The 17,488-nt window shown below is 37.2% G+C and overlaps 2 protein-coding genes across 4 annotated transcripts; both read left to right on the forward strand.

Moving 5' to 3' along the window:
- Window positions 1-876: 876 nt before the first annotated feature.
- u2af1 (U2 small nuclear RNA auxiliary factor 1) lies at window positions 877-4,868 on the forward strand. The gene is made up of 8 exons (XM_055032002.1): window positions 877-989; window positions 2,056-2,143; window positions 2,521-2,587; window positions 3,107-3,156; window positions 3,268-3,366; window positions 3,484-3,617; window positions 4,378-4,470; window positions 4,574-4,868. The coding sequence occupies exons 1-8, from the start codon at window positions 946-948 to the stop codon at window positions 4,686-4,688; spliced, it is 690 nt and encodes a 229-aa protein (XP_054887977.1). The 5' UTR covers window positions 877-945; the 3' UTR covers window positions 4,689-4,868.
- Window positions 4,869-6,275: 1,407 nt separating this feature from the next.
- On the forward strand, window positions 6,276-15,258 carry cbsb (cystathionine beta-synthase b). Of its 3 annotated transcripts, none has more exons than XM_055032016.1 (15): window positions 6,276-6,327; window positions 7,576-7,902; window positions 8,235-8,341; window positions 11,470-11,604; window positions 11,697-11,776; window positions 11,855-12,059; window positions 12,506-12,597; window positions 12,745-12,861; window positions 12,943-13,027; window positions 13,100-13,226; window positions 13,693-13,764; window positions 13,842-13,976; window positions 14,175-14,283; window positions 14,362-14,446; window positions 14,526-15,258. In XM_055032016.1, the coding sequence occupies exons 2-15, from the start codon at window positions 7,583-7,585 to the stop codon at window positions 14,630-14,632; spliced, it is 1,776 nt and encodes a 591-aa protein (XP_054887991.1). In that variant the 5' UTR covers window positions 6,276-6,327; window positions 7,576-7,582; the 3' UTR covers window positions 14,633-15,258. The 3 variants fall into 3 exon arrangements, with proteins under 3 accessions (XP_054887991.1, XP_054887994.1, XP_054887992.1); XM_055032019.1 differs by having other exon boundaries at window positions 14,217-14,283; XM_055032017.1 differs by having other exon boundaries at window positions 13,121-13,226.
- Window positions 15,259-17,488: the final 2,230 nt, after the last annotated feature.

The raw sequence follows: 17,488 nt of genomic DNA on the forward strand, positions 1-17,488 counted from the left end.
GAATGTGTAATTTGAGTTGGAACATTGTATGCACATCCACTAATTAAATAATCCTGTTCACGTTGTTGGTAATGCTCAGCTTAAATGTACATCAGAAATTTGGAACGCACAATCAATGTAAAGAATAATGTAAAATAAAAAAAAGGATAGAAAAAGTCATCTGTGAACAGGGGTGATTAATGTATTCACAAGTTATACTCAAGGGTAGGACTACTTAAACATATTCACACTAATAAAAAGCAAAGCATCTGAGAAATTCAAGTGAAAGTAAAAATAATTTTAAAAAAGTATTTAATTTCTGAGTAATAGATCATAACATCTGATTTTGTATTTTGAAGTAATGTTAGACAAAAATATAAAGCTGCAGATTTTGGTATTTTTAAGATGAACATGCTGAAAATAAAAATACTAATAATACAATTACAATATAATAAATTAATGCAGAAGAATCACTTCTCCAAGTGAACTTTTTATTTTAAAACTTATGAAACTAATACTTACAGCTATGTATACATCAGAATAAAGTACTTCCAATAACAATAATGTGTACTGTAGTTTACAGTACAGAAATTGTATTTATGTAAAAAATAAAAAAGATAAACATAACTCAAGTAGAAGCATATATAATAGTGCAGTAAAAATACCGCTAAAATAAATTTTTTCCTGAAGGTTCCTTAATCAGTAAAAATAAGTTACTGTGATCGAATTAAAGTAGAGACAACAATGGGTTGAATAAAAAGTACATAGACACATCGAGATAAACTACAAATTACATCTCAAGTTATGATTCAATCATTGATTTGTCTTTTTCAGAATGCTGTTTCTTTAAATGTTTTTTTATTGTGAAAATTGAATGTTGACAGTGAACGTGCTTTTATTGTGAAGAAAGCCTGCCGGAAGTGTACTAGTCAATGCTGCCTGATTTGAATAGCCAGGCGAGCCAAGATGGCAGAATATCTGGCGTCCATTTTTGGGACAGAGAAAGATAAGTAAGTGCATAAAAAGTGCTTGGTTGACTAATATGTATTTTCATCGTCCATGTTTTTTAAATCAGAATAGCTTTGAATATAAATGCAAAACTCACCCAGTCCTTATTGAAAAGCCGTAGTATTACATTAGCCGTGGCTACTAGCGCTAGCATGCTAAATTTCGTCGCAACGCGACAGTTAGCTTTTGGTCTGAATGAGATGGTGAATGAAAAGTGCTGTTTCGGAATCATAATCTGTTATTGACGAATAAAAGTGGTTTAATTTAGCATTAATACTGGTTTTACTCAAGCTACTAGCTCCCGGTGTGCTAACGTCAATCATTTCTTTGTTTGTAGTAGAAAAAAACGTGATGCTCGTGGTTAGCTTTTTAATAAATTAAATTATCGTAACCTCTCACTAACATTCTCTAAGCACCCAAAAACTACTAATTTTAATTACCGTCTTTATTTTTTGTAAATCAAAAATATTGGATATTGGTCCCCGGGTCTTTATGGTAAACATAAAAAAAATAATTAATAAATCATTAAAATCTTCTTTTGTTGTTGTAAAACTGCAAGCAATTAGTAGTTTGTTTTTGCATACAGTATTTACCTCTATTAAAAGGAGTAAAACTAGTGTTTACTAAATTAATTTGAGTAGTTGGTCCTCAAAAGTATGAAGGCAAACGTGAATTAAGACTAAAATGATCTCTAACTGCAATCACTGTTGGTTAAAATATTAACTATGTCTGATTCCATATTGGAATCCATGTTTGGACATTTACTGCAGAAGTAATGCTTCCTGTAACGTAATATTGCATAAATGTGCAATACCTGGCTGTTATACTTATGCTCTAAAAATAAGGTAACATTTGTCTTATAAAAATGAAGCAGGTAGATCGATGCATCCATTTTTTTATTTGAAATTTTATTCTCTCGTAATTTAGTATCTTTTTGTTAAAAAAAATAGCAATTAGACTATATTACAATAAAGTCTTAACTTTATATATGTATGTTTAATTTGTGTTGTCTTCTGAAGAACTCCTGTGCCTTGTTTAACTTTATTGTTTTTGCTTCATTCTTTCCAGAGTCAATTGTTCGTTTTACTTTAAAATTGGTGCCTGCCGACATGGCGACCGCTGTTCCAGATTACACAACAAGCCAACATTTAGCCAGGTAAACACCTCTTACTGACATTCTTCCACATATACAGCATGAAATTGAGACACTTGTAACAGAAAATACTTTTTTCACTGTGAAATACCAGTAATAATATAACAGTGTAGGATCAGATGGTGGCTTGACAACAAAAAAACCCCAAAGCTTATAATTTGACATTAAATATGGCCTAAAATCAACAGTGAGGAAAAACTGCATGAAGGATGAGGTGAAACTTTTCTATTTAGTTAAGTCTGTATCATAATAATATTACACAGTTAGATTTTGCTCTGAAAGACATCACTTAAGTAGAAAGCATTTCTTGTAGTTTGATGTTTTGCTTCATGTACGGTATCTAAATGTGATTTTTATTTTATTTTTTGTTTGTTTTTCAGACAATTGCCCTGCTGAATATTTACAGGAACCCCCAAAACAGCGCTCAGTCTTTGGATGGATTAACCTGTAAGTAAAAAATCTTAAAATGCAGTAAAGGTATCTGTTTTTTTTCTGTTTTCTATCTTTCTGTAAGATATTAAATGACATTAAATGCCCGGGATTTAATTTATAAATTTATTCATGCTGAAGATGTTTGGTGTGAGCCCGTATTAACTGTAATGCTGTTTTCAGTGTATGGATCTAGGATGTTTATATTCTAAACATTGTGTTTTCTCTCCCAAGGTTTAAAATTACAACAAAATAGACACTTACAATGTGATAATTTGATCTGATTCTGCATTTAACCAAATTAACCCAAAACTGGTAAAACTCTGGATTTGAAAGTTGATGTTATTTCTAAAATGCAAGTTAAACAAACTGTATCTAGTTTGAAATAATGATGCTCCATTCAGCAACAAGTGCTGGTTTTGCAAAAATACCACCAAGGGTGATTACTTCCCACATGCGAGAGGCTTTCTGCTAACATGTAGTAAACATAGTTTCAATAATCAGTTTTCATTCAGTACTCTCTGTTGCAACCACCAGGCACCGTCAGCGACATGGAGATGCAGGAGCACTATGATGAGTTCTTTGAGGTAACTGGTGATTCATATTCTCTACAAAGTCTTAGAACATTTGTTAATCATAAATCCATACAGGTAGAGCTCAAGACCTAACTCGTAATTCCTTGTTTCCTGCCACTGCAGGAAGTCTTCACAGAGATGGAAGAAAAATACGGAGAAGTGGAGGAAATGAACGTTTGTGACAACCTTGGGGACCATCTTGTGGGAAATGTTTATGTGAAGGTGAAAATTGTTCTAAAATGAACACGTATTGTTGTCTTTGCTCTGCTGTGATGGTTCATTTGATGCCAACACGTGTATATATATTTTAAATGAATATCTCCTTTGATCGCATTATAGTTCCGCAATGAGGAGGATGCTGAGAAGGCTGTGATCGACTTGAACAATCGATGGTTCAATGGGCAGCCGATCCACGCGGAGCTCTCTCCCGTCACAGACTTCAGAGAGGCCTGCTGTCGCCAGTATGAGATGGGGTGAGTCCGTTACAGACGTGAAAACAACCCTTCTGGAGAGTTCATTTCTAGCATTGGGCCACAACCTGTGCTTCCTGCACCATAAGATTTAGAGGTTTTTCAACCTACCAGCCTAAAATACTTAATTAATTTACATTTTTAAAACTTACCCCCTCACATAATTCATAATGTTAGATTTTGATTATGAAATAAACTAACTTCTGGATAAATAAAATAAAGTAATATCAAATAATGTATAACCATCAGTTTTTTGTCTTTTTCTTGCAGTCCATTGAATTCACAACATCGACATGACATTTTTTTATAGACTATAACTGCAAATGCTCTGTCATCTTTAGCTTCCAGCCTTGATTTATTCATCAAAAACAGGCCATGATCAGTTGACCTCCTGGTCCTCAATGGTGATGATGCATTGCTCAGGATGGTTGGTCAAACAATTTTAATTCAGCCAAAAGTTGTTCCAAGTGTTGATTCAGGCAGACTAAACATAAACATTGCTGATTAATTTCCATTTCAATCACCAATGATGAACCCAGCTGATAAATAGTGTTGAATCAGCTCATCTTTAAGAAGCAGGACATCAACATTCAGCAGTGGAGTTTGTATGGCTGCTTAAGGTGTTTTTGAGTTTTGGCTTAAAGAATAGTGCAACCCCATTTCTACCATCTGTTGTTTGTAATAAACGTTTTCACTTCAGAATATCCCAAAGTTGTTTTATTTTTTTGGTGTTTATTTTAAGTGACTCTCCTTCTCTCTGCAGAGAATGCACTCGTGGAGGTTTCTGTAACTTCATGCATCTGAAACCAATCTCACGTGAACTCAGGAGAGAGCTCTATGGACGCCGCAGGAAGGGGTGAAAACCTCTCCTCCATATTAAGACACGTTACCTGCCTCCCTGTGACGTTGTTTTGATTTGACGTTTTTTTTTCCCCCCTGCTTCTTATTTGCATGTGCAGCCGCCACCGGTCTCGGTCCCGATCCAGAGACCGGGACAGAGGCCGCGGAGGAGGAGGAGGCCGTAACCATGAGCGGCGTCGGTCCAGAGACAGAGAGCGTTCAGGGCGATTCTGAGCCACAAGCATCGACCACTCAACTCTCCATCCCTGAATCCATCACTGTGTTGTTTTTTTTTTTGTTTTGTTTTGGGTTTTTTTTTGTTTGTACCCTGCCTCATTTGGATTTATTACAAGGCAGCAGGTTTTCAAGATTTGTGAAAATAAGTTTCACCTCATTAAATTTAAAGTTTCTACTCAAAAAGGACGTGTGCTGACTCATTTGTTCTGTAACGAAACACAAGTTTTTGTGTTTTTTTTGTCTAAGTTCATAATTTGTTGAACATTTCATTGGCTGTGCTATATTGTTATTTTGTCCTCGTTTCCTGCTCTGCGTTTTCCTTCCACACAACTTCCGGTTAATACATCTTGCATACAGCACTCTGAAAACAGCCAGATTCTTTATCAATGTCCGTTTTTCCCTCTTTGTAGAAGGTGTCATGGACCGCCTGCTGAACTAATGTCTAGGACATAAATGTGTTGACCATAACATTCCTTCTTAAAAATGTAGGTTGGTCTTATTCACTAATCCAAATCTCAAAATTAGCAGAAAAAAATATTTGAGATTTAGTGAAATAGTGAATAAATTAACTTTTCTATAAAATTGCCAGAGAATGACCAACACCCCGATGTTCAGCTTTGATTTGGAGCATGGGACTATTGCTGTCATAATTTTTGATCTAATTTAATCAAAATGTTAACTTTTAATAAGTAATATTTAAGGATGGCTGGAAATTTCTAAGTTATATAAACTTATAAAAATACATTTATGAATGCTATCATGAGCTTCAGTCATTTAAATGGCAGTTTTGTGATGAAAGTCTGAGTGATTTTATCCTCAAATATAGAAATATGCTGAATTATAATGCATACATTATTTTGACAAAATTAAAGTGTGAAATTTTAAAATGAATTTAAACATGCAAATTTATTTAAAACGTTTTTTACGAGTAAATGTCAAATTGATACATTTGATGCTACAATTTGAGGAAAAAAAAAATACAATTCAGCACAAAATACACAACATTCTCATAACCTAGTGACGTTAAACTTGGCAAATAAGAACTTTATATATTTTCTTAAATATTTTAAGATACAGAAACCTGAAACAAAATACCTTTTGAATTCACAGAAAAATAAAAAAAATTGAAAGAAAAACTAATTCAAGGATTTTAGCATTAGGAATGTATTTTCCAAATCTGAGATTATTTGTGAGTGGCAAACCAATATTTAATATTATATGCTGCAAATTGATCCAAAAAGAGGCATAAACTCAAGAAGATTCGAAATCCTCTGAATGAAAATAATTGTTTGCAAAGTTTTTCCTTTGCGGTGCCACATGGGTGGAAATGCTGGAGGGGGGAACAGGGAGTCAGGAGCCCCCTGAATCCAAGCAGCCAAGATATTTTTACCTCACTTTCTCCCTTCGAGTGAAACCATCCTACACAATGCAACAGTATTCATTAAATTCCCCTTCTTTAATAGAGAGTGTAAAGTGTTGAAACACAGAAGACTTGCATTCCCCCCATCAGTGCATGTCAGTGGTTTGGTCCCCTGCATGCAGCCTCCAAGCCTCCCCACACCCACCTGGGGTCTGGGAAGGAGCCTCTTTTGTGCAGCAGCCTTTGGAAGTGTCAGTCGTGCCCAGCCTCCTGTGAGTGAGTATCCTCTTTCACTGCTTCACTGGATAACAAATGATGCAGCAGAATTTACTGAAGCTTCATCTAAAACTTGTGCAATCTGGTTGAATTTTATTCTCTCTGTTTAACTAGATGTTTAAAACCTGCAAGGTTGACATAGAAAGAAACCACCTGCTTCATAAACTGGATAAACTGTTCATAGTCTTGTTAGGTCAAATGCTACATACTGTATGTGTGTTTTATACAGCTTATTTTTACAAATTAAAGGTGCAGCTTCAAATGCAAAAAATAATTCTGATTTGCTGACTGTAACAAGAGGTTGTTAGAGTTTTGGATGAGTTTAAACTGCTTTCAATGACTTTGGAAACAAATGAGAACTTATTCCATACATTTCATTACAATTGAAAAAGGGAATGATTTTCCAAGAACCAAACCTTGGAAATAAAGCATATACTTTGCTATTTTTAAATAATCCACTTTTATTAATAGCCATTAAATAAAGCAGTGGCATAAAAAAATAACCTTTTTAAATAACTTATCAGAGAATTATATGTGAATAAAATAATGTTTTGTTTTGTTTTGTTTTGTTTTTTACTTTTCATTCAGAAATGGGATCAAATGTTATTAGGAGCACTGAAAATATTTCTGGCCAAGAAAACCGGAGCAGGGGGAAAATGCCTGGATATTTTTGTGTATCAGGAAAATGTCTTTTATAAATAAATTATTTGATTGATTATAAAGCATTCCTTTATCGGTGGCATCCTGAAATAATGCATCTGTCAGCAGAACAAGAACTGAAGGTCTTTATATAAATGGACATATGTAAAGATTTGCCAGCTTTTGGTATGAATTATATGTCATTATGGGCAAAGCAGAAACAAAGAGGAGCTGCTCACTGCTAAAACATATCATAAGAAAATGAAACACAAGGATGGAATAAAAATAATGTTGTAAACTGCAGGTGACAGACGGTGCTGAGGATATCTGAGTCTAAATTTTCAGCATTTAATCGCTCTAATATATTTTAGCTCTTAATGTTTCCAATAGATAAAATACTTAGATATTTTTGTAGCACAGAAAACCCAATAAGGTGTACTAAAAACAAATGTTTTACATATACCATTTCTTTATCATATGCAGAAAAACAAATGATGGGAGCAGAATGTTGGAGCAGAGAAGAGCTCATTTTATTTGAAGAGACAAAATAATCTGACTGTATAAATTCATCAGTTACATTTTAAAGTTCAATGCGACGTTCTGCTGCAGATGAGCCATGCCTTCTGTGTCTGGAAGCAAATGCTTGAAAGATGCTCAAACTCCACGCACAGATGAAGGAAACTTGCTGTATGCAGACAAGAAGTGTCCCGTGGACGGAGTTGTTGAAATTTTCCCCGCGGCGCACAAGTCGTCTGCACTCAGAGGAGACGACTGCATCGACGATGAGGACAAATCCCACCAAACACGTGAAGAAAATGGTGCAAAAGAGGAAAAGGCAGAAGCTCAGATAAAGTGGATTCGTCCTGATTTACCCAGCAGATGCACCTGGAGGCCGGGCGCGCCGATGTCAGAGTCCCCTCACAGCCAACCACCACGGTAAGAGTCACACCAAAACAAAAATGATCTGTTGAAGGTGTCAGGAATAAAACAAAAAGGTGTGAAAATAAAGCCACATTCTTGTCTTTCTAGTTTGCTGTGCAGTAGTCCTAATTTGAACCATAATATAAGTTCATATTTTCACGAGAAGAAGACAATGATATAAAACAATACTGATAAATTTGAAAGTTGTTGTTTTAGGTGAGGCTCGAGACTCTTGCAACTCCTGTTTGTCCGCATCTGAGCATCCATAAATGAAATATATTAATGGTACATTGTGATGAAAACTGTCAACATCGTTAATAGAGTCATTTGTCTTCTGTTCGCTGCAGCATTAAGCCGCCACGAATCCTCCCCAACATCCTCGGACACATTGGATACACACCTCTGGTCCGCCTGAACAAAATCCCGAAGGAGTTTGGGTTAAAGTGTGAAATGTGTGAGTACAACATGACACAACCGCACAGGTGTCAGATCAGCTTCTTGAACAGGTTTTGAGGTCTGCTAAAGATTGGGAGGATGACAGAAATGTCGTTGGATACACATGCAACCTGAAACTTAAACCAGCAAAAAAAAGAAAAGTCTAAACACTTTAGATTCTGTTTAAGTTTATGATGATAACTGAGAGGGAAATGCTCCATTTCACAGCAAAAGACTATTGAGTTTCTCTGCCTATTTATTCTGGGGTTCTAACACAGGGTCACATCAGCGATGTTTAAGCCGCTTTAACTAAACTCTGGTTCGTTTGCCTGGAAAGTCCGGTTCGTTGGGTAAGGTGCGAATGTGTAATCGAGCCCGATGTGAACCACAAAAGGGAACTTTCTTCACCAACGTTTTGAAAAATGCCACTGAGTTCACCTGCGTGACTTTCAGAAAGTCAGCCCAAAGTCAAAACAACACATGAAGATGCTTTTGGAGTTGCTGACAACACAGTCGTCCTGTTAGCTTCCTGCTTACCTTTTACGCATCGAGTATCGCTCACATCATGGCCTTGAACTGGGTGCTGGTACTGTAGGGGTTTTGTTTAAGGAGGCAGCGAGGTCCAGTGGAGAGAAAGGTGAAAATGAAAGGCTCTTTGTTTCTTGGGCCAACAGAAAAAAACAAAACGCAACGTGAAACCTGAAAACTTTCAGGGTGCTTGGGAGAGAATCTCCTCTGCTGCCTCACAATTTGCTGAAAAAGAGAAGATTTTATACCACCTTGCAAAAGATTTTTTTTTTTTTACAAACAAAATCTTCACTCAGGATTTTATGTGATAAACCAACACACAATACCTTAAAAGTGTGAAAAGGAAATAGACGATGCGAGTCTTTCCAGTTTTTAGTGAATAAAAACCCAAAAGGTTTGGTGTGCATTCCAACCCACCCTCATCCAGGTACGATCCAAAGCCACTAATCGCCTTCAGAAGTTACCTCACAAGCAAAAAGAGTAAATGTATCTTATCTGTGAGGGGCTGAGGTTTGATAAGTGATCGAATAGTATGTTTAAGACAACTAAAGAGAGCCAGAGTAAGTATGGAGCAGCTGCAGAAATCCACGGCTCAGGTGGGATCACTAAGACATATTTAGCTCAGAAACACGTGGAAGGAGGTGCTCTGTACCAAACGTTTTGGCGTCAGAAATGACAATGACATGTCCCAAAAGCCTTAAAGCTGTGGTTGCAATGAGAAGTGGATCTACAAGGAATTAAATACAGATGGATGGCACAATTTAAACTAAAAAAAAAGGTAAACCATGTAGCTTTTTCTTTCATTTCAGGCCTATTTGCTGCCTGTCTATGAGATAAAATCCTGTGTGAGATGTATGATGCAAGAAACACGTAAAAGAGCTTTACGTTACACCTCCTAAGAAATACTTGTTTGCTGCCTTTGAGAGCAATTAAAACAAATCTCCTTGCCTTACAACCAGCAGATCATATTTTTAACTAAGTTCGTGAAACAACACAAGTCTGGTGAGAAAGAACTGCTAGACGCGAAGCTGCATTTTTCCATATGAAGACGGAATCGAAGCTTATCTTAGTTGTCACATACTAGTCATAATAACATTCTTGGGGCATCATTATATTAACTGTGATGAATTTCCAAATTATTCCCAAATAATTAATTTGTCTGAGGCCTAAGCTGCTCGAGTGGCAGTCAAAAGCTCTTGAGATTCAAGTAGTAGATTCTCACAGCGTCGGAGTCTGTTTGCATACTAACGAAAGTTGTATTTTTCAGACTCGCTCACCTGCTTGGACGCACTCGAGTCCCTCTGCAGCTTAAATGTGATCATGTGAGCTGAGAGCCTCAGCAGTATGTAACCCAGAATAAAAACCCTCCTCCAGATGAAGACCGCCAGAAAACGAGCAGAACAATGTAGGCATTATCTGCTTTCCGTCCCTTTACAATGCTTCGTTGACTCAACCGAGGGGCTGCAGACCAATTATACGCACATGCACTGGATGCTTCGCTGCATCTGACCCCGAATGTGTGCATGTCACGAAGATTGCAGTTGGCTGGTGCATGCAGCAGTTTGAGGGACGCATTGAGCGTGATATTTACCAAACAGAGATGTCCTGCCGGGTTTTATTTGTCGATGCCACAACCAAACTTCAAGTGAACAATTTAGATTTGAAGATCAAGCTGTTCTTTAACTCTTCTTTAATCTCTGCTTTGATGCCTGAAGCCTTGGGGAGGAAACTGAAAGAAACAGTTTCCTCCCCAAGGAGGAAACTGAGGAACAGCTGAGGAAATGTTTAGCTAAAACAAAAGAAAATGTACATCTCTGGAAAAAGTTAAGAGACCACTTAAAATGAACAGTTTATCTGATTATATATGTATGTTTGAGTAAAATGAACATTGTTCTTTTATTATATGAACTGCTGGCTTTCAAGCCTCAAATAATGTAAAGAAAACTAGTTAAGATTCATTTAGAAACAACAATACTAATGTTATAACTCAGGAAGAGTTCAGAAATAAATATTTGGTGGAAAAAGCAGGAGGTTTTCAATGAGTGCAGTGGGCTCTTCATTTTGCTCCAGAGCCGTGTAAACAAAACAGGGAGATAAGGATGACCCATGTTAATGTGCTTCAATTCAAAAGACATTCATTATGGGAGAGTTTTGAAAAAGTAAAAATCTTAGCAACTTTTCCAAGTGGGATTTATTTGGGTCACTAAAGGCAGTTTATTGGCAGAGCAACTCATTACACAGATTAGAGGAAAAAAAAGACAGCTAATGGGAGTAATATACATTAAAAACACAAAATACACGTTAAATATGTTGAAAGAATATATCGCAAATTTTAATTTGTAACTTGTTTCTTATTAAAAGGTTAATCAAACTCCATGTTACCCCTTCTCTTAACTGCTCATGCAGCTGCATTTCAATGCCTCCTAAAAGACAAAAACAGTTTTATTTTCACCTTTAAAAAGAACATTTTTAGTTCTGTAACAATCAGTAATTAGGAAATCACATCAGTTTTCACAATCCTACTTCTTTAATATTTGGGATAAAAAAAATATAGAAAAAAGTGAAAACGACACAAAATGTTCCTCATTATTATTTTTACTTTTCTGTCTCCTGGTTTAGTTGCCAAGTGTGAGTTTTTCAACGCAGGCGGCAGCATTAAAGACAGAATCACCATGCGGATGGTGGAGGACGCCGAGGAAGCTGGCATCCTCAAACCAGGGGACACAATCATTGAGCCCACCTCCGGTAACACAGGTACTCCCTGCTGAACAAATCTTTCACCTAACTGGGATTTTATAACTTGACACGTGTGTCAGCCACCGTGAACCGCCGCTCTCCTCTTCTAGGAATCGGACTTGCTCTCATAGCGGCTGTGAAAGGCTACCGCTGCATCATTGCGATGCCCGAGAAGATGAGTATGGAGAAAGTGCGTGCTTCCTGCACTCAGTTATTCTTCAGCAGACTGTGGCCCAGCGCATGCAGCTGATCTTCTCCTGTGTTGTAGGTGGATGTGCTGAAGGCCCTCGGGGCAGAGATAGTTCGCACTCCTTCATCTGCAGCTTTCGACTCGCCGGAGTCTCACATACGGACAGCTTGGAGGTTAAAGAGCGAGATTCCCAACTCGCACATCCTGGACCAGTATCGTAACGCCAGTAACCCGCTGGCTCACTACGACACAACAGCTGAGGAAATACTGGAGCAGTGTGAAGGTCAGGTTTTCCTTTTATTTTGAAATGTGTCTGTTGTGAAATGTGCGCATGTCAGTGGAGCGAAAGGTCTGCTCATTTTCAGTTCTGTAAACTACATGGAGCTGTTTAATTTACTCTTCTAATATTATGGAAAGTTTAATGACTTCATTTGCACAGTCAGTTTGAGATTAAATGCAGCAGACACACAACTGAAATAAACTTTTTGGGTCGTACAAAGTTACATGTTCAGGGTTCAAATACTTTTTGTGGGATCTTATTAGAAAGTAGTCAGACCCACTATTGTTATTACATATATATTTGTGTGATTTATATTTGGTGCTAACAAGCTGGCACCAAATATAAATCACAGTTTCATAAAAATTCCAAATCCTGCAGATTATTTAATATGAAAATATTTTTTTAAATGATAAGTAATTACTTAGAGAGAACTGTGATTTTCCTTTCAGGTAAACTGGACATGGTTGTAGCTGGAGCAGGGACCGGTGGTACGCTGACAGGCATAGCTCGAAAGCTAAAGGAGAAGTGCCCCAATGTCAAGGCAAAACCCACAAACCAACTCAGTGACGATTTGCCAACGAACACTGCTTTGATTTTGTCTTAGTCAGCCACAAAAAATGTAAACATTTCTCCCAGGAAACACACCTTTTATAAGTCTGTAAGTGCTGCCATTGTAATTTGTTTGCAGATAATCGGCGTCGATCCTGAGGGCTCGATGCTGGTTCACTCAGAACAGCATCAAAGTGCTCATTTCGAAGTCGAGGGCATTGGATATGACTTCATCCCCATGGTGTTGGACCGATCTGTGAGTGCTAGTGTGAATTCGGAAATGTCATTAGTTTCCAGCGAAAATACAACTTCATTTTTCTCTTCATCAAATCTCCAGCTTGTCCACCAGTGGTACAAAGCGAGCGATAAGGAAACATTTAACATGGCACGCAAACTAATAAGAGAGGAAGGCCTCCTCTGTGGTGAGTTTGGACCACTGTTTAGCTCAGCATGTTAGATTTTTAAAGACCTTTTGTGTTGCTTTGCGTTAGCAGTTGAATTTGTTGGTGATCCAGGTGGGAGTTCTGGCTCAGCGATGGCGGCAGCAGTGGAAATGGCTCAGCAGCTGGAGGAGGGACAGCGCTGCGTGGTCATCCTGCCAGACTCGGTTCGCAACTACATGTAAGAGAATGAACAATGTTATTATAGCCAAGACTCTAAAAGAAGACTTCTATTATCACCTCCCACAGTCTGTTAAACCAGAGATAAAATGAATATTAATTCACATCTGTATTTTTAAAGTTCTAATCATTTGTTTAGTCCTGATGACGTTGTCCTTTTTCTTGTAAATTACAATACACACCTTAATATTTAATTGATCCATTGAAGCTGTACTTATTACAAAAATGTGTACTAATGATAGGAAAGAAAATGCATTTTGCATTTTAAGGTGGTAATTTACTATTTATTGTCAGGCACAAACTAGTGAAGTCGAATAAAAAAAGATGACGAAAAGTTTTATAAACTGGATCATGATGATGAATGTGGTTCAATCTAATCTCTGGTAGAGAGTAGTTTACTAGATCACTAGTTTACTAGCTCCAGAATGAAAAAAAAAAAAAAACTACCTGCAGGATTTAATCGTCAGGTCAAAGTTCCTGTGCGATCAGTGGATGTGTGAAAAAGGTTTCCTGGAGAGTCCGAATGAGATCAAGCCCTGGTAAGAGTGAAAAAACCAAACCTCTCCTGTTTGGATGCAACGGGTCAGCTGGATGTTTTGACATATTTCTGTTGAAGGTGGTGGAACGCGACAGTCCGCAGTTTACACCTCTCCAATCCGCTCACCTTTGCTCCGTTACTGTCCTGCCAAAAAGTCATCGAGATCCTGAAAGAGAAGGCTTTTGACCAGGCTCCAGTCCTCAGTGAGTCTGGGTATGTTCTTTAGATTTTATTTGACTCGAATCATTTCATCACATCGTATTAAATCCTCGGGTATTTCATCGTTTAATAGCACAGAGGACATTGGAATCAAGCTGTCATTTATGAAACTGTCTCCAACTTGATTCTTCTTTTCAAAGAAAAAAAGAAAGTATTTTATTTGAATATTTCTTGATTCACGTGGCTCTGCAGTGAGGTCATGGGCATGGTCACTCTGGGAACCATTCTTTCCAGTGTGCAGGATGGAAAAGTCAAACTATCAGATCCAGTCAGCATGGTGCTTTTCAAGGACTTCAGACAGGTCAGTTTGGTGGTGGAAACGCTGAATCCTCTACATCATGGACGGCTAACATGTTCATTATAACATGTTTGCTCTTAGGTGCGCCTGACGGACAACCTGGGGAAGTTATCCTGCATCCTCAAAACCCAGAACTTTGCCCTGGTGGTGGATGATCAGACCCAGAGTAAGAATTTTTTTTTTTAGCTTTTCGCTAAATTCTGTTTAACCATTATTACCAGTGAGACGTTTCTGTTTCCGTCCAGACGATGCGGCGGGTTCTGTTTGTCCGAGGCAGAACGGGTTTGGCGTTGTGACGGCGATCGACCTCCTGAACTTCATCACCGCACATGAGGGACAGGATCTCCCATAATCCTCATGTTCGCCCTCATGCAGCCAGGCAGTGAGTTGTTTGGAGGATTTCACCTGCTTAATCAGGTTGTTTTAAAATAAAATAAAAAGCCAGCTCAATAAAATGAAAATATTGTGAGGAATTATGCTTCATTTAGTCATTTTGTTTCATTTTTCAACATTACAGTAGATGTAAACACCTTATAAGCATTCAATGGTTAGAATATGATTGAGAAGAAAACTTTCTACACTTTATGTTACTTTTATGAAAAGTTTGTAGAAAAATTGCAGATGAAAATTTCTGGTATGATTCGTTTTATATAGTTTAGTTATACACAGATTATTTAAAGTATTTTCATGAGTCAAGGAGTCGATGTCTGTCGGGATCAGCTAAGGGATTTGCACGGGTCAAATCTTGTAATATGTAAAACATTATTGATACAATAGACACTCTTCAACTTTTTTCATCATTAATTAACAACGGTAGGTATTGTACCACTCCTTCCAGTTTTGTTGCTATATTTGTTTTCTTTTTACTCTATTTGCCTCTGTAATGTTTAAGTTTTTTTTTATAGATTTAACGTCGCTGTCTGGTGATAAAACTTCAGCAAAGAGAATTATGGAAGTGTGTGAATTTATGTTATTTTTCAGTTGAATTAAATATAGTCAAAAAATAAACATAAGGCTGTCATTTTCCAGATTTTCTCACTTGTTCTTGAATTTCTTTGGAATATGACATGATGTGTTGCTTTGAGTTATTTTGACCAACAGGTGATGTATGTTGGAGGCAAGCTTTGTCACGTGGACAGCACACTGTGGATGAAAGGTTTGATTGTTTTTTTTAAATTGATCATGCGTTCCCGAATCCCGAAACAGGACGGAGTGTCTAGTTGAGCCACAAGAGGGCAGCATCGTCACACCAAAGAGACACGGACAGCACCATGGACAAAACCTGAGTGACATTTTGAAAACTCACATCTCCTTGTATGAACCGAGCCCTGAACTTCGGGCGTTTCTAATTCAATTCAATCAGCAGTTGTTTTTCATTTTCGTCAAATTACTGCTCAAATCCTTTCTGTGACTCAATGCGACTCTTGGGGAGGAAAGCCTCTCAAAAGATTGAATTGAAATAATCTCATTTCATTTGTCAAATATGGAAAGCTTTGAAGAGACCCTCGTAAGGCCTCACTAAAATCCATTTAAAATGCATCATGCCCAAGTCTTATTAATTGATTAGGAGATTTTATTTTGTGTAATTGTAGTTGTATTGTTTCACATTCAATCATCTCTTTGTTTTTCTATTTTTCTTTTATGTTTTTTTTGTATGATTAAACCGCAAGCTTCCTGAATCAACTTTATTCTTGACAATCAGAAAACAAAGAAGGCAGCTCTTTTCTTCTTCCTGCGTCTTTGAGCGTGATTATACATTTTGAGAGTAAGAAACTGCTTGCCTTGATCTTTTCTATCCATTTTCATCCAATGGTAATTCAGACAAAAGGTTTCTCTTTTTTAAAAAATGCTCATTTACTAACTTTCTGCAGCACCTAGCTGTGCTACAGTGCTAATGCTGACTTGTTGATGAACATAAACAGCTAATAAAGGTTTGCTTGTAAGCAACCAACAAAACCCATAGTACTAACTAAAGAAAATAAAACAGTAAATGCAATGTTGTGAAGAAAAAGGAAAAGTATGGCAACATGAAGTCGACAAAATTATCTTTAAATCTTCTTTGCTTTTTTCCTCAAGGCCAGAAATAAAAGCTAAGTCACTGACATCCGTTGTTCTGTGAAATGTTACAAAACGGTTCCCAAAGCTCCGGTACTCAGTAAAAAACCTTCCTGGAAGTAGCCGGCCTCCCAAGATTGCTCCATAAATGCATCAGTGACAGAAAGCCTCACTGAGTCAAGGTTAGAGTTCATGATTTAACTGTTACAGTCAAATTCAGTAAATCAGAATTGACCCGATGAGTCTCATTTGTACCTTTTGAAAACAAGAGCCTTTTAAAAGATCTTAAAGTTTTTTATTCTGTTTTTAAAAATAGTTTTATTTATTGGTCTGATGTAATATTCTAATTTTAAATGTCATTTTTTTTATGAACTATAAGTGGAAAATCATCACAATTAAAAGAACTAAAGTTGTGTGTATATATGTTTCACTTGGTGATAGAGTGACTGAAGCAAATCGACTTTTCAATGCCTATCTATGTTATCTAATGGGTCTGTAGAAAAAATGGCAAATATGGCAACAACGGTTAAAACCACTTAACCAAAAGTACGGGGAATTTTAATGCCATAATCCAAGAGGAAAACCAGGATTTCATGTCTGTCTTCTCAAAACTTGAAATTCTTGTACTCAAAACTTCAGACTCTGTCTATGCTCGCCTTTGAAATAAATGCCTTTTGGCACAGTCACCTGGCAACCTCTCAGCCAATAGAATTATAGTGTGGTACTGGGTGCATTTGCTTCCTTCTAGGTTTGCCTGTGTGGCTTCTATCGATTGTAGCAACCTGCACCACCCACTGGAGGTAGGGAGAAACAACATCAGCTTTATGCTCCGTAGCACATCAGAAAACCGCCAGCAAGTGCTACTGATCGCTAACAGCTACTGATCGCTAACAGCTACTGATCGCTAACAGCTACTGATCTTAGGCAGGAGTTTGTTCACCCAACCAGCTGCCAACAGGTCATGTAAAAAGTTGCTTTTTCATGACTTTCAACAGCCCGTTAACAAAGTAAAACCCTCCTTATAAAATTGCTTTTGTATTTATTAATGTTATTCTCGTCTGTTATCAAAATGTGTTTTAATATCTGAAACATTTAGGTGTTTGATTGGAATGGAACAAATAAATTCTCAAAGCACTGTAGCTCCAAAAGTCCG

This window comes from Poeciliopsis prolifica, unplaced genomic scaffold (genome assembly GCF_027474105.1).
Source record: "Poeciliopsis prolifica strain line A6 unplaced genomic scaffold, Auburn_PproV2 SCAFFOLD007, whole genome shotgun sequence".
Classification (NCBI taxonomy): Eukaryota; Metazoa; Chordata; class Actinopteri; order Cyprinodontiformes; family Poeciliidae; genus Poeciliopsis; species Poeciliopsis prolifica.

Bases quoted from the DNA above. Each gene is read 5' to 3' on its own strand.
- u2af1 (XM_055032002.1), top strand. From the start codon at position 946: ATGGCAGAATATCTGGCGTCCATTTTTGGGACAGAGAAAGATAA. The intron at 3,157-3,267 runs GTAACTGGTGAT...CTGCCACTGCAG, and splicing joins ACTATGATGAGTTCTTTGAG to GAAGTCTTCACAGAGATGGA. The intron at 3,618-4,377 runs GTGAGTCCGTTA...TTCTCTCTGCAG, and splicing joins TGTCGCCAGTATGAGATGGG to AGAATGCACTCGTGGAGGTT.
- cbsb (XM_055032016.1), top strand. From the start codon at position 7,583: ATGCCTTCTGTGTCTGGAAGCAAATGCTTGAAAGATGCTCAAACTCCA. The intron at 12,598-12,744 runs GCAAAACCCACA...ATTTGTTTGCAG, and splicing joins AGAAGTGCCCCAATGTCAAG to ATAATCGGCGTCGATCCTGA. The intron at 13,227-13,692 runs GTAAGAGAATGA...TTTAATCGTCAG, and splicing joins GACTCGGTTCGCAACTACAT to GTCAAAGTTCCTGTGCGATC.